The sequence below is a fragment of the Crocodylus siamensis genome, chromosome 6 (genome assembly GCF_052110815.1).
Source record: "Crocodylus siamensis isolate JL-2025a chromosome 6, ASM5211081v1, whole genome shotgun sequence".
In the NCBI taxonomy this organism is placed as follows: Eukaryota; Metazoa; Chordata; order Crocodylia; family Crocodylidae; genus Crocodylus; species Crocodylus siamensis.
Genome location: NC_143400.1, coordinates 29,471,506 through 29,487,062, shown reverse-complemented (window position 1 = coordinate 29,487,062; position 15,557 = coordinate 29,471,506). Strand labels below are relative to the sequence as shown.

The 15,557-nt window shown below is 54.6% G+C and overlaps 2 protein-coding genes across 3 annotated transcripts in view; one reads left to right on the top strand and one right to left on the bottom strand.

Moving 5' to 3' along the window:
• The first annotated feature begins 39 nt into the window (after window positions 1-39).
• On the top strand, window positions 40-6,067 carry CIAO1 (cytosolic iron-sulfur assembly component 1). Of its 2 annotated transcripts, none has more exons than XM_090053196.1 (7): window positions 40-313; window positions 3,524-3,672; window positions 4,208-4,319; window positions 4,415-4,503; window positions 4,678-4,867; window positions 5,168-5,255; window positions 5,569-6,067. In XM_090053196.1, exons 1-7 carry the CDS (start codon window positions 148-150, stop codon window positions 5,807-5,809), a joined length of 1,035 nt encoding a protein of 344 aa, XP_089909322.1. In that variant the 5' UTR covers window positions 40-147; the 3' UTR covers window positions 5,810-6,067. The 2 variants fall into 2 exon arrangements, with proteins under 2 accessions (XP_089909322.1, XP_089909321.1); XM_090053195.1 differs by having other exon boundaries at window positions 4,678-4,876.
• Window positions 6,068-8,368: 2,301 nt separating this feature from the next.
• The window catches only part of SNRNP200 (small nuclear ribonucleoprotein U5 subunit 200), a 45,629-nt gene continuing 38,440 nt past the window's right edge, over window positions 8,369-15,557 (bottom strand). Inside the window, exons 38-45 of the mRNA XM_090055340.1 lie at window positions 11,445-11,609; window positions 11,218-11,339; window positions 10,787-10,930; window positions 10,285-10,461; window positions 9,948-10,108; window positions 9,783-9,864; window positions 9,500-9,592; window positions 8,369-8,813 (exon numbers count right to left, since the gene is read on the bottom strand). Coding sequence (XP_089911466.1) covers window positions 8,670-8,813; window positions 9,500-9,592; window positions 9,783-9,864; window positions 9,948-10,108; window positions 10,285-10,461; window positions 10,787-10,930; window positions 11,218-11,339; window positions 11,445-11,609 — 1,088 coding nt within the window. The 3' untranslated portion in view covers window positions 8,369-8,669. The remainder of the gene's footprint in view (window positions 8,814-9,499; window positions 9,593-9,782; window positions 9,865-9,947; window positions 10,109-10,284; window positions 10,462-10,786; window positions 10,931-11,217; window positions 11,340-11,444; window positions 11,610-15,557) is intronic.

Genomic DNA, 15,557 nt, shown 5'->3' with positions numbered 1-15,557 from the left:
CACCGCGCACTCCACCACCTCCCCGACGGCCGGCGCCGTGACACCATGACTTTGAGATACGCCCTCTCCTGAGACAGCGCTCCGCTATTGGCGGCCGTGAGCGCCCGTTGCCCACCACTGCGCCAGGCGGGAAGGGCGGCGCGGCGCATGCGCGCGGGGTCGGCGGACGGGAGTGGTATGGCAGCGCTGACGCTGAGCTGCCGCCTGGCCGCGCACCCGGACTCGCGCTGCTGGTTCGTGGCCTGGAGCCCGAGTGGGGCCCTACTCGCCTCGTGCGGCGGCGACCGCAGCGTGCGCGTCTGGGGTCGCCAGGGTGAGCGGGGCGGGGCGCGGTACCATATTGCGCGGCATAGAGTACACGGTGTGCTGTATTTACCCACCTACACGTCCCCTCTAATTAACTCAGTATGTGATGTCATTACTATATTTGCCTAAGCATCTCCCACAAGACAGTGCACACACACGTGTGGGGGGAGGGGATGTACACCATGGCATCATTACAGTATTTTCCCATCTATACACTCAATAAGATAACATGGGGGGTGGCAACACATGGTGTTGCTACTGTATTTTCTCATCTTCGTACCCCACAGAATAAGGTAAGGTGCCTTGTGCCAGGGGGAGTGGGGACAGCATTGCGTAGGGGGTGCTTTTCATGGTGCTGCCATAATGTCAGACCAACCTGGTGGCCTTCTATGACTAGGTCACAAAATCCTTAGACGCAGGTGTTGCAGTGGATGTAGTCTTTCTGAACTTTAGGAAGGCCTTTGACACTGTCTCTCACCTATTCTCATTAAGAAACTGGGGGACTATGGTGTCAACACCCACACAGTCAAATGGGTCCCTAACTGGTTGGAGGGCCGCACCCAGAGAGGGGTGGTGAACGGGTCTTATTCGACGTGGAGGGATGTGGGCAGTGGGGTCCCCTGGGGCTCGGTCCTCGGGCCCACACTGTTCAACATCTTCATCAGTGACTTGGATGAGGAGGTAAAAAGCACCATGTTCAAATTTGCAGATGACACTAAGATGTGGGGAGAAGTGAGGACGCTGGAAGGGAGGAATAGGCTGCAATCGGACCTAGACAGGTTACAGGGCTGGGCAGACGAGAACAGGATGGGTTTTAGCACTGGCAAGTGCAGGGTGCTGCACCTGGGGAGGAAGAACCGGCACCATACCTACAGGCTGGGGAACTCCCTTCTCATCAGTGCAGAGGTAGAGAAGGATCTTGGAGTCATCGCTGATGCCAAGATGAACATGGGCCGGCAGTGTGGGGATGCAGTCAGGAAGGCCAACCGTACCTTGTCATGCATCCACAGATGCATCTCGAGCAGGTCCAGGGAGGTGACACTCCCCCTCTATGCGGCACTGGTCAGGCCGCAGCTGGAGTACTGCTTCCAGTTCTGGGCACCGCACTTCAGGAGGGATGTGGACAACATGGAGAGGGTCCAGAGGAGGGCCACTTGCACGATCAGGGGGCAGCAGGGCAGGCCCTACGAGGAGAGGCTACAGGACCTGAACCTGTTCAGCCTCCACAAGAGAAGGCCGACGGGAGATCTAGTGGCCTGTTACAAACTAGTCAGGGGGGACCAGCAGGCACTGGGGGAGTCACTGTTCCCCCGAGCACTACCAGGAGTGACTAGAAATAATGGTCACAAGCTGGCAGAGGGTGGATTCAGGCTAGACATCAGGAGGTGCTACTTCACAGTCAGGGCGGCTAGGATCTGGAACCAACTTCCAAGAGGAGTGGTGCAGGCTCCTACCCTGGGGGTCTTTAAGAGGAGGCTGGATGAACACCTTGCTGGGGTCATTTAACCCCAGTACTCTTTCCTGCCATGGCAGGGGGTCGGACTTGATGATCTGCTTAGGTCCCTTCCAACCCTACCAACTATGAAACTAAGAAATGTCTCAGCTCTGCGCCTGCCAGAAGAACACAATGTGCTACTATTATGGCGGGGTGGAGGCAGCTCTGCATCGGGCACATAGCATGGCGCTGCTACCGTAATGCCTCACTTATACACTGCCTAGAATATGATGGTGCATGTAGGGAAGTGGGGGCAATGTTGCATAGGGACACTTGTCATGGTGCCACTACCATAATGACTTACCTGTCTTTGTTGGATAGGCCCCATTATGGTAGTGGCACCGTGACAAGTATCACCTCCTCACTTACACACCCCCTGGCCTGAGATGACATCTTGTGTATGGGAGGAAAGGATAAGTAGCATGATGTTGTTACTGTAGTGTCCAGGGATCCTGGTTTTCCGTGATAAAAAAAAATCACAAATTCTCTGATAAAAATTAAATGCTCCCCACAGCCCTGCTTGTGTCCCTCACTCCTCCACAGCCTTCAGTTCTACGTGTGACCCTTCCCCCTACCCACAGCCCCTCTGCCCTCAATGGAAGGCAGCAGCTGCTGCAGCAGGAGCAGGAGCTGGCTCCCCCCTGCTGTCTGCCTGCTGCGGGCTTGGGCACGGCCAGCTCTGGCAGCAGTGTGCACTCTTGGGGGGCAAAGAGGGACCCATGTCCCACCCCCAGATCTATGTGGGAGGCAGGACGGACATGCTCTGTGGGCTTGTGCTGCCCTCCCCCAGACCCTCTGGCATGCATCATGTGCAACCTGGCATGGCAGCGCACAGATGGGACGCACAAAAAAGCTGCCTGCTGCTCTTAGATCTGCGCTGCCCTGGCCACACTTCGCCCAGCAGGTGAGAGCAGCATGAGGGGAACCATGGCCAGGGCAGCACAGAGCTCACAGCAGCAAGCAGCTTTCCTGTATGGCCCCGTTGTGCCCTGCCGCACCAGTCGCACACACTGCACTCTGGAGGGCCTGGGAGAGGGCAGCAGGGTGCGGAGCGCAGCATTTGTGACCCAGGGTTTGCAGCTGGCCAGGCAGGAGGGGTTGCAGTCTCCCTGCTCCCAGCTGCAGGGCTCAGTCGGCTGCAACCCCCCCATCCCGGCCAGGGAATGCCTAAGGTGGTTGGGGGCTGACGAAGCTGGGGAGGGGGGCGATTTGCAGCTGGCTGGGCACTCCCCCCGGGCTGCATTTTGCAAACAGCTCTTGTAGGCTAGAACTCAGCCAGCCTGCAGAGCTCTTTGAAAAAGGGGGAAATCCATGGGTTTCCCTTCTAAAAGGGAAAATCTGTTTTTTCTCTGATAAAAAGAAAGCTGGATAGGCATCTGGCTGGGGTCATCTGACCCCAGCACTCTTTTCTGCCTAGGCAGGGGGTCGGACTCAATGATCCGTTGAGGTCCCTTCTGACCCTAGCATCTATGAAAAAATGGGAAATCTGTCATTTTCTCTGTTTTTCCATGGAAAACAGAAAACCTGGATCCCTAGTAATGTCTCAGCTATACACCCCTGAGAACAGGATAATGCACCTTGTGTGTAGGGGACTGAGGGCAGCACTGCGGAGGGACACTTGGAATAGCACCACTGCCATATTGTCTTATTTACAACACACTTTTTGGGAAGCTCACATGGGGAGTGGGGCATGGCCCCAGTGTGACATGTGGTTCCTTGCAGGTGAGAACTGGGTCTGCCAGGCAGTGCTGGGTGAAGGGCACCAGCGCACAGTGCGGAAGGTGGCCTGGTCGCTGTGTGGCAGCTACCTGGCTTCAGCCAGCTTTGATGCCACCACCTGCATCTGGAAAAAGACGCCCGATGGCTTTGAGGTGAGGTGGGGCAGAGAACCAGCCCTTCTTCCCCTCCTCCACTGGGGATACCTTGCCCCAGTGCAGCCAGGCACCCCAGCTGTGTACCGCACCTTGCTCCCAGGGGTGATCAGGCTGCCTGAAAACTGCCCCTGCTTGGCCCCACCTTCCTCAGGCTCATCTTGTTCCCTGCCATCAGCTTGAGTCCGGTTGCTATGTCCCACATGTTCAGGGCCAGCAGGTGTATGTAAGGAAGGGTATGAATCTTGGGTACTAAGTGGGGGCAGCAGAATAGGGGCAGAAAGTCAAGCCTTTGGCAGTGTAGGGCAGGAAGAACTGGCTTTGGGGAGCCAAGACTACTGCTCCTACCTTTGGTGGACCGAGTACAGGCTCCATGGCTAGGTCTGAGCAAGAGGAAGACAGAAGAAAAAGAAGAAAACAGCTGCCTTGAGAGTGCCTGGCCTTGCCCCTGGCTCCAGCTCTGGCCACCTGTAGCCAAGCTTTTTTGCAACCTACTCCCTGCTGGGGGCTGGTGTTAACTGCTTCTCCCCGACAGTGCGTGACCACGCTGGAAGGCCATGAGAATGAGGTAAAGTCGGTGGCCTGGTCCCCATCCGGCAGCCTGCTGGCCACCTGCAGCCGCGACAAGAGTGTGTGGATCTGGGAAGGTGAGAGAGGCTGGGGCGTGGTGGTGGTGGCAGTAGGAGGGAAGGGGCCTCTGGCTACATCACAGTCCCCCAGCTAACCCTGTTCTCTCTGGCAGTGGATGAAGAGGATGAGTACGAGTGTGTGAGTGTCCTCAACTCTCACACGCAGGACGTCAAGCATGTGGTCTGGCATCCTAGCCAGGAGGTGAGAACCTGGTTGGCTACCCCAGGGGGTTTCAGCCTCTGCCTTCTGGGCAGGGGGGCAGGGGTCCAAACTGGCTGGATTGCACCCTGTCCCCTAGATATTCCCCCCTTCCCCCTCCCGGCCACTGGGTAGAAACAACCCACCTGAGACCCCAGCCTCACCCTCGCCTGCCAGCTCCTGGCCTCGGCTAGCTATGATGACACTGTGAAGCTGTACCGTGAGGAGGAGGATGACTGGGTGTGCTTTACCACACTGGAAGGCCATGAGTCTACTGTGTGGGGCCTGGCCTTTGATGGGGCTGGTCGGCGACTTGCGTCCTGCAGCGATGACCGCACCGTGCGCATTTGGAGCAGTGACGAGCAGGGTGAGCCAGGTACGGGCTGGGGGGTAGGGCAGTGACAATGACCCAGGAGTCTGGCTGGCTCATCTCCGCTCTAAGGGCTGGTGAGGGTGTGACAAGGCCAGCACCAGCTCTGCTCCGTTGGGGTGGCTAGATGGCACCGACAGGGCTATACCCGTCTCCCAGCTGTGTTGTGCTGTAAGCAGGGGGATGCTGGGAGCTGCTAGTTTCCAGATCAGCCTGGTGCACTGAAGCCCTGGGTGGCCTCCAGTGCTATGTCTGGGGCAGCAGCTCCCCATCCTGACTGTTTCTCCTGCCTCATAGGGGTGGCCTGTAGCAGTACAGAGCCCAGCTGGAACTGCATCTGCACTCTCTCTGGTTACCACACCCGTACCATCTATGATGTGGCCTGGTGAGTTGGTCCTGGAGGGAGAGAACTAAGGTTGGGGCCACAAGTGGTTCTAGGCTCTCCTTTCCCCTTTAGCATGAGAGCCGGGGACGTTGAGCCATGGGCAGCTGTTCCCATTGAGCCCTGAATGCTTTTAGAACCAGGAGAAACCGACTTCCCTGTACCACCCCCATCTGTCTGGAGGAAGGCTTTCCTTTAGCTAACTTCTGGCAGGGGGTGGAAAGCAGAGCAGCAGATTGGGAAGGGTGTAACACTTGAGGGGGGGCAAGTGGGAGTTACCTGGCAATCCCCATGGCACCAGCTCCTTTTCCCACAGGTGCCGCTTGACTGGTGCACTGGCCACAGCCTGTGGAGATGATGCCATCCGTGTCTTCGAGGAGGAGCCGCTGGCAGAGCCACAGCATCCCACCTTTGCCCTGACGGCCCACATGTCCCGAGCCCATGCCCAAGATGTCAACTGTGTGGCCTGGAACCCTGCTGAGCCGGGGCTGCTGGCCAGCTGCAGTGACGATGGGGAGGTGGCCTTCTGGAGGTACCAGCGCCCTGAGTGCTGCTGAGACCTCTCAGCTTGCTGCTCTGAGCTTGCAGATCCTGCCACTAGCTGTCTCCCCCCCCCCCCCGCGCTCCAGGCTGGGGCAACAGGAAGCATGGCAGATGCAGTCAGAGGACAGTGGCACAGGAAGGGATTGGGTTCTCTGCCCCTTGAAGGGGCCTCAAGTTACCTCGGTTGTGGGCAGCAGCGGTAGTGTAGCTCCCTTTGCTGCAGCTGTTGCCCTCATCAAATGGAGCCAGGCCACAATAAAAAGCCTCCCACATCTGGTCTGGCCTCTGCTTTATGCCTTGCCCTGGTCCAGGGGGTACAAGATGCTGTGGTGAGCACTTGGAGGGTCCATAGATGGAAGCCCCCCAAAAACACAGCCCAGCCAGCAGCATAGGGGTAGGGGAAGAGGCTGCTGGGAGCTGGTGGCACCAAGCCAGGTCTGGATTTGGGTTTAATGTAGCTGCCTCAGAGGCAGCCAACAGCCTGGCTGGGGGCCCAAGGTCCAAGCCCCAGAAGATGCTTGGCACTGGAGCCGTCAGTGCTATCAAACTCAGGGCAGCTGCTGACTGAGGCCTTCATTTTCCCTCTCCTTTTAAGCCAGGCCTTTTCCCATTAGTAGCCTTGCTAATGAGCTGCCCTGCCTTAGTCCAGGAAGCCTCAGCCTTAGCACCCTCCCCTTGCCATGGACCAGCTTTGTTAGCAGTTGGGATCAGCAAGGCTCACTCACCCCTCATGGGTGGGCAGGGAGGGATCACCCAGCTGTCTGCTTTCATGTGCTGAGCCAGGATCTAAACCAGGCAGTTGGACTGGGCTCAGTATCACTGCTGTGGGTGCATAGCCAAGGTGGTCCACTCCTCTCCTATTCAAGCAGGGTGGCTTTTAGGGGTCTGGCTTCTGCTTTCCTGGCAGAGGGAGATGTGTGAAAACACCACAGACATGAACAACCAGCCATCACCTTTACCCAGCCTTAGCTGCTTTCACACCCAGTACTTCATAGACCTGCAGTTATTTGACTGCTGCTGCCGTTCCACACTAGGGGTAATTCTGTCATGAGTCAGAACCATTAGGATTCCTTCCATCTCTACAGCCCTTGCTCCCATCTTGCTTTTTCATCTTCCTTCCCTACAACTCTAGCCAGGGTTGTAGTCAAGACACCAGGGTTTTAGAGTCATTGTTAGCTGGACTGATGGCACAGTTAGCATAGCTTTTGGCCATCAATAACCAGCCGTTTCTTCCCAGGTTAGGAAGAAGTGGAGACAGCTGAGGCTTAAACAAAACTAGGGTGTGAAATCAGAAAAAGCACATGGCCAGGAGTAGCTTAGAGGAGGAAAAGCTGCAGAAGAAAGGTTAGCTTGACTGGCAGAAAATCAAGACTGTTAAAAGAGGAGAGGGAGGTTAAGAGCTACGGAACAAAGGAAGTAGCAGGAATCCAGGAGATTGTGAGAGCTATGAGCTCAGTGTCCGTGGTCAGTCCTTGTTTTTTAGTGTGCTGCTTGTGAACATGTGTTCTCAGGCTTTGTAAGCACAGAATTCTGATTCCTGCTAATCTCTCTTCACTCCACTGGTATGAATGATTCTCTCCCTTCTTCAGCAGCCTTGACAGTCCAGTCATTGAGTTCTCCTTTCTGTTGCAATTTTCCTGGCTTTTTTTACACCTGGAAATGTCTGCTCCCATTTCACCGCCCTGAAGCCTGTTTCTAGCTCTAGTTATGCCTCCTTAGACCTGACGGGTGCCTGGGACTGGAAAACCCAACTGATGCTGTCCCAAACTGTGCACTCCATCCAACAGAAGATGGAATGCAGGGTAAATCTGCACCTTAAAGAATAAGCAAAGAAGACTGTAGATTGCAAGCTTTCATGAGCAGAAGCTCCCTTCATCAGATACTGTGAAAGGCACATATATTGGTCAAAGTCAAACAGAAGGCATGGTGTATAATTTGTGATAAATATAGATGGGTATCTATAGAAATAGGGATAAACAGAACAAGACTGATATAGAGATATATTAAATATATATATAGATTAGATCAATACATAGATGTAACTAGAGACAAGAGATACAGATACATAGATAGACAGAGGTAGCTATATAGATGTAGGTGGAGATACAGATTTAGAGATACCTGTTTATATTCCTATCTTTTCTCATCTATCCATCTTAACTATCACAAGCTATACCATGGCCTTCTAGTTGACTTCATACCACCACTGCATGCTACACCCCAACAGATGGTCACACACCAAAAGCTCTGCGCCTCACCTATTTCCTGGTTTATCATAGCAACGAGTTCGTTCTCATTCATCTTTTTGACCCTGGTTTCACTCCCCCTCCAAGCTTGGCTGGATGGAGAGTGCAGAGGTTTGCTCTTGGCTCCAGCTAGAAGAGCAGGTGAAGCAACAGGACAGGAGAAGATGCTTCAGAGAAGCAGCCCACAGGTGCCTGCCATGGAAGAGCTAGGTGGACCAAGCCTGGGAGTGCCACTGAGGTAGGACAGACTCCATCCAGGCCATGCCATAATCCCTGATCCCACCCCAGCCCAACCCTACTCACCCCTCAGCCTGCCAGAGCCCCAAAGTGGTTCAACAGCTTTATTGAGGCTCGGGCAAGTCCGATTTGCCTCCCAGGTAAAGAAACTACACACTGTACAAAAGCATCAACTAAAACCCAGGAGAGGGAACGCAGACACGAGCGGCACAAGAACGGCTACAGGCCTAGTTACTTGTGGCTGGGCCTAGCTGCCAGCACAGAGGTTCACAGTTCTAGAGCAGGCACCCACAGCACAGGACACCCTGATGTGTGCACCTCATTCCCTTTGGCCCACTGTAGCCTTCAGCCAGGTACTGTTGCTGGCTATGTCCACGGCAAGAGTCCAGGGCTAGTCAGAGTCACTGTCGCTCTCAGCTTCCTTCACGTCCACGCTGAACTTGTATTCCTGGTCGCAGCCCATGTAGGCATCACTCATGAAGTACAGTGTGTAATTGTGGGTGCCTGTGGCTGGGGCCACAAAATCCAGCTTCACCTGCATGGGAACACAGCAGCTGAGCAGGTGGGGGTGCTGCGGTGCACTGGACATGGAGCCAGGCTGCTGTCCCTGGCTCCTGGCCACAGAGATGTGGCTGCCTCAGGCTACAGTTTATCCTGCTTCCCTTTCCACAGGCCCAAAGGGGGTCATCACCTCCCACCCCCTTTCCCAGTCAGCAGCTGGACTCTGCCAGGTACCCCAAGCTCCAGGGTTCTGGCCTGGGGTGTAGACCCAGGTCCTCCACCAAACCAAGGTCAGCCACAGTTGCATCTAGACTTCAGCTCCACAGCTTAGGGGGTATCAGCAGCATCCCTCTAAGCTGCACACAATAAAAGATCATGCTGTGCAATAATTTTTTAACGCCGCACACAAAGGTGTACTGATGGGGGGGCAGGGTGCGGCAGTAGGGGGCCTGGGGTGGGGGGATGCCCAGTGCTGTAGCAAGGGGGCACCAACACTCTCCCTGCCACTGGCTTCACGTCTGGCTGCTCGCCACCCACCCTAACCCGGCCACAGGCTGCTGCAGGTGTAGGGAGGGGCAGGCACACAGACACCTGTACGCTCCCGGCCAGGACTGCTCACAGATCGCTAAACCTTAGAGGGAACATTGGGGATCAGCCCCATGACCTTCCAGCCTGGGCGAGGTGATCACAGACCTCACCAGCTCTCAACGCCCACCTCACCTTGGCCTTCTGCTGCAGGGTCAGCCGCTTGATAGAGATGAGGCTGTTGGACTTCGAGTCACCGATCACCACCCACCAGCCCTCCTCACGCTTCTGCAGGTACAATGGGAGCAAAGGGGGCAGCTTTGGAACAGGCCTTGCCATGACAGAGAGGTGTTGCCCACCCTCCCACACAGGGTCAGTAGTGCTCCCAGGACAGGACCAGAGCTGGGTCTCATCCCTATGGCAGTCCCAGCCCCTGCCAGGAATTGCCAGCTCTGAGCAGAATCTAGTTTGGACATACCTGGGGGAACAGGGGCGCAATGACTGGTCCTGTGACTTCCTCCTCTCTCTCCAGCTGCACCAGTACCACCACTGGGCCCCCACTGTGTGGCAGAGACATGGCTGTTAGGGCTGTCTCCAGTGGAGGTGGTACCCGCTGCCCCAGCCTTCCCAACAAAACACTCACCTGCGGATGCTGTCCTTCTCCACAACCTCATAGGACAACTCGATGTTGGGGTAGCGATTGCAGAAGCGGGCCACGTCAGCAATTTGGGCGTCTGAGAGCTGTAGCAGGGCATTGCGCTCCTCATCCTCCATCTCCATTATGTCAAAGACACTCTCCACACCCTGCAGGAGACGTGCAGCCCGGGGGAGGGGGAGGGGGTCAGCTTGCCATGCCCAAGCCCACCCCAGCCCCAGCCCCAGCCCCAGCTGCTCAGTGAGCTCCACAACATCAACATTAAGGACACATGGCTCTGCTCCTGATGGCTGCTGGGACCCAGCCATCTCCCCCACGTTCTCACCTTCTCTGTGCAGCGCTTGATGTGCTCAGTCGTGAAGTGTGGCAGCTGCTTGAGGTACGAGTCTTTGGACCACATGGCCTGGGTGACCATCTGCGCCAACTCCATGGCAGCCAGTGCAGGGCTGAGCCACCCGTTACTGGACAGCACATCCACACAGGCCTGGATGAGGCGGATGGCCTGAGGGGCAGGGGAGGAAGCAGGGGTCAGGGTGGGGGCTATTGGGCTGTCCTGGCTTCTACCATCCGCCCCACCTGCCCCTGCAAATCCACATAAGAATAGACCCCCTCCTTGCATCCAGTTCATACACTTTAGCCTAGCTCCACCACAATCCCATTCATACTATCCTGGCCCCCCAACCCCTCTGCATCCACTCCAAGCTGGACCCTCCCACCCAGCCTGGCCCCACTGTATCCACCCCAGCACCCTGGTCCTACCAGACAACCCCAGCCCACAACCACACACGTAGCCACTGCCAGACAGCCAGCCACAGCCAGACATGCACCTTGCTGAGAATCTCCTCGGTGTCGGATTGCAGCTCGGCACTCAGCTGCATGTGGGACAGGTGGGCCTGCAGCAGCAGGTTGGTCTTGACGTGGGGGTCATTGAACTTTGGGTTGGTCAGTTTGTGCGGGACCTTCTGTGCCAGCTGCCATTGGAAAAGGGGGGAACAGGTCAGGCTGAGCCCCTGGGAGGGATGGGGCCATGCCTGCCCTCCACAGCCTCTACCCTCACCCCCGTCCCCTCCTGAGAAGCTGAGTCATACCTACAGCTCCCAGCACTGCTTCCTATCAGGCCCCCCCCCCCACTAAGGCTGCCCATGACACCCAACACTGCCACCTCCCCCCACTTCCCCCCAACCCAACTCAACCCAACCCAACCCAACCCAGTTAGGGGAGGCAGCTGTGGCCAGATGCCAGTCACCCCAAGTCTTACCTGCCGCAGGAGATTGTCCTCGTGGTGTCGGATGGGGATATTTTCATATTCAGCAGCATTGGAGATGATCTCAATCAGGCCCCGCACCTTGGTCTTGGCATTGAGTGACATGCTGAAGAGCTCTGGGGGAGGCAAAGAGTGTGGGGGGGGGGTCAGGCCACACATGCACCCTGCCCCTGTCCAACCCCACTACCTATAGCTGGCAGGCATGGAGCCCCAGGCCCTACCAATGGTGGTGTAGTTGATGTAGTAGTAGGCTGCAATCATGCCCAAGTTGAGAGGGGCCACGTCCATCTCGTCCTCAATACTGATGCACTTGGACTGCTCCAGGTCACTCAGTGTCTGCTCCACCAGCTCCGACAGGTGGTCCGAGAGATGCCGATGGGAGACGCCTGCAGACAGAAAGTCAGCCCTGCTAGGATCTTTGGCTGGGATGGTGAGGACAGGGCCAACTGCAGTCAGGAGTGCATTGGAGGCCATGGTGGAAGTGCCTTCATCCCATGAGGGTGGCCAAGAGCTCTGGGGAGCCCCATACAGAGAGAGCTAGCGAGGCCACGCTCCGTGGCTGTGCCAAGATAAATCAGGGACCAAGGACTTTAGTGTTTGACTGGAGTAGTACAGAGACACCATTGGCTGTGTCAGCCAGAAGTCAAATAGGAAGCAGGGAACTTTTACAACCGTTAGACTAACCAACTTGTGTGCACCCCCCACCATGTGCACATATATGCACATGCATGTGAATGTATACATGTGCATGTACACACATGCACACATATTGTGTGCGTGTACACACCCACATATATAACGTTTGAATGGTGGGTATACATAAATATATGCACATGCATGTATGCGTGCATGCATGTGCATGAGGGGTGTGTGTATTATATATATGTATTTACACATACATGTATGGCAAGTAGGGCTGTGCAAAGCTTCGGTCCACTATTTGATTCGGAGAAGATTTGGCTCGACTCAGAAGCCAAATCTCTGAATCCAAATTGAATCGGGAGAAGCAAAAAAAAACCTGAATTAATCCAGAGTCTATGAATCGATTCAGAAAAGATTTGGAGGTGGTCTTTCAGGGCAACAGAAACTGAGAAGAGGGAGAGGGAGTTGGGGGTGGGGGAGAAGGACTGACATCTCTAGCTGACCAGTAACTGTGATCTCTCCCCGAGTCCCCTTCCAATCATAGTGCTCTGAGAGAAGAACATACAAACAGTATATATAAGCCTCTGTCTTTCTGTGCCTTGTGTGAGCTGTTTCTGCCTAAGCAACAGTGTCTGAAAAGTACTGGACTGGCTTGGTTTCCTAGTCAGTCTCCTACTACTTTTTGCTCTTGGAAAGGACTGGATATAGCTTAGCTTACTAACTAGAATCCCTCTACTTATCCCTATCCAATCCATTTATTTCAATTTATATTTCTTCTTGGGTTTTTCCCCCCAAACTTTTTAAAAAGAAAGCTGTGTTTTCCCTGGCAGTGTGATCCATCACTGTGCAGGGAAGCACACATTCATACGTCATAGTAGAAGAGGTAGTCAGGTATTATTACAATACATAAGAAGTTACACATTCATAGAGGAGATTAGATATAGTTATTAGTATTGTTAGTTTTAGTATTAGTTACATACAGACTAAAAACAACGTGAAAGAAGTCAGATTAACACAACACAGAAGTTAGATACTCAGTCATAGAAGAAGAGATTATTTTAGTTACACAAGAAACAGTAAACACAACACAGAAGAATACAGAAGAAGTTCCAGATTCAGATTAACATAACAGAAGTCAGACACAGAAGAAGAAATCAAATTATATATAGTTATTATTATTAATCATACTTACAATTACATTACAGACAACACAGCAGTCAGATACAGATTAACATGACAAGTCACAGAGTCGTAGAAGAAGAGGAGGATAATAGATATTTTAGGCACATTACACAGCAACACAGAACAGTAAACAAAACAACACAGAAGTCAGACACAGTCAATCATATATCAGAGAAGACAACGACATATATTTTATTATTAGTTACACACACAGACACATTTTCCAGCACAGGAAAGATTAATATGAAGCGTGCTGGAAAGGCAGGTGCTAGGTCTTCTGGCAGGGGAGGGAGAGGGGCTAGAGGGGGTAGGGGGACAGCTAGAGCTGCAAGTATCCCCCCCCAAACATAGATGCATCCTCTTTCCTCACAGCCACGAGGCTTCTGCTGCCAGTGGAAGCAAGGAGGTGAGAGCAGTATGTGTCCCTGCACCTGCACCATGTCCCCCAACTCCAGAAATAGGCACCAGCAGCAGAATAACAGTCTCCTCCATCCCAATTTCATTTCCCAGTGTGAGCCTCCCACTGCCAGAGGAGCAGCTGGATCTGGAACCAGGGGACCAGATCCAGCTCCTTGCTCTGGATGGCAAGCTCTTCTCCTTAGTTGAGCAGCCAGGGTTCAGGTGGCTCACGGTGCTCGTGGCCCCATCTTACCAAGTGCCTGCCTACACCACCGTTAGCAGGACAACGGTGCCCTCCCTGTATGACACATGCACGGAGTACTAGAGGGAGGAGCTGCTCAAGGCAGGGCCACAGGTAGCCTTGCACTTCACCTCCAACGTCTGGAGCAGCTGCGGTGGAGATCACGCCTACCTCTCCCACACAGGGCACTGGTGTGATCAGTAAGGCTGTCAGTGGACTCTCCCTTCAAGCCAAGGTGATGGATGAGTCCACATAGCAAGGGAGATCATGGTGGCCATGAACTGCATGGTGCAGGGGTGGCTCACTGGGTAGGGTGAGCACACCCGTGGATTCATGGTCACTGACAACAGGGCCAATATAGTCAAGGCTGTCTGTGATGCCAGCTTTTTTGGCATCTGCTGTGTGGCACACAGGCTGCACCTCATAGTCAGGGACACCTTGGTGATGGTGCTGTCACTACCACCGAACTCATTTCCAAATGCAGGAAGGTGGTAAGCTACTTCCACCGCAGCATCAAGTGGGGCAAGATGCTGTGGGAGAAACAGGCAGAGCTGAGCATCCTGCAGCACAAAACCATGCAAGATGTGGAGACTCAATGGAACTCCACATACCTGATGCTGGAAAGGCTGGTGGAGCTACAGAAGGCCATCCATGAGATGACCTTGCTCAGGGAGATTGGGATCAGTGGTCCCCTTAACAGAGCTGCATGGGATACATCTCCCAGATCTTGGTGGTCCTCAAGCCATTCCTTGAGGCCACTGAGACCCTCAGTGCTGGTGATGCCCTCCTTAGCTAGGTGATCCCCTGTAGCAAGGGAACTTGAGAACCAAATGGAGAAGTTTCAGGGGATCACTGTTCCTGCCTGGGGCAAGCTGCTGTCACCAGACATGCAGGCATTGGTGAGGTGGCTGAAGGAGGGCATCAGGAGATGGCTGGATCCCTTGCGGTCCAGTATGGTTCACATGCTGGCAGGCATGTGCGACCCAAGGGTGAAAGGGAGCATATGCACTGGCAGCACCAAAACCCTCAATCACTGGATGCAGGTACTGGTCAACTGAGTCAGGGAGGCAGAAGGGCAGAGGCGAGGGGAGGTGGAAGAGAGGGATCCACTTTCCCATGTCAGCACTCCCAGCACCAGCCAGTCTCCTCCATGCCAGCCACTGCCAATGTGGGCCAAGGGCATGGCTTCAATGCTGGCATCCAGACACATCAGACCGCAGCCTTGGGCAGGTAGGGCTGAGGCTTCAGTGGCTACTTATCTTGCTGGGGATCTGGAGTCGCTGGACTGTGACCCCTTGGCCTGCTGGGCAAGCCGCAGCCAGATGTGGCAGGATCTGGTCATGGTTGCCCAAGAACACCTGTCCTGTCCACCAACCAGTGTTCTAAGTGAGAGGGTGTTTAGCATTACTAGGGATGCTGTGACACCCCACCACACCTGCTTGGATTCTGGTTTGGTGGAGCAGCTGGTACTCTTGAAGGTGAACCTCCTCCTGCTGGGGTTCCCCAAGGTCCACCTGTAGATGGAGTGAGTGCTACCCTCCTCACTCTGCCAGCACCTATTTCTGTTTTATTTTTTGTACACCAGTAACCACCCCACTCTCAGAGCTGGAGGGGGCACTCACTGCATCAGCATCCAGCAGGAAAAAAACATGTCCCTGCTGAGCTTCTGTGCTAGGATGAACTTGAAGGTATGGGCTGGGGCTATAAGAATGGAGGAGGCTCCAGGTCCTGGCCATGACCACTAAAACTGCACTCTGCCAGGTCTGGGGAGGCCTGGTGGGACTGCTAGTGGTGCGGCAGCCCCAGGAAATGCCAGGACCAAGGATCCCCCTGGTGAAAAGTGAGTAGGAGGTGCCATAAACTCCAGCTA

What these genes read in the sequence shown, in the direction of transcription:
- CIAO1 (XM_090053195.1), top strand. Translation starts at nt 148, where the DNA reads ATGCGCGCGGGGTCGGCGGACGGGAGTGGTATGGCAGCGCTGACGCTG. An exon ending in AGACGCCCGATGGCTTTGAG is followed by an intron (nt 3,673 to 4,207) that starts GTGAGGTGGGGC and finishes TCTCCCCGACAG; the next exon opens with TGCGTGACCACGCTGGAAGG. An exon ending in TGACGAGCAGGGTGAGCCAG is followed by an intron (nt 4,877 to 5,167) that starts GTACGGGCTGGG and finishes CCTGCCTCATAG; the next exon opens with GGGTGGCCTGTAGCAGTACA.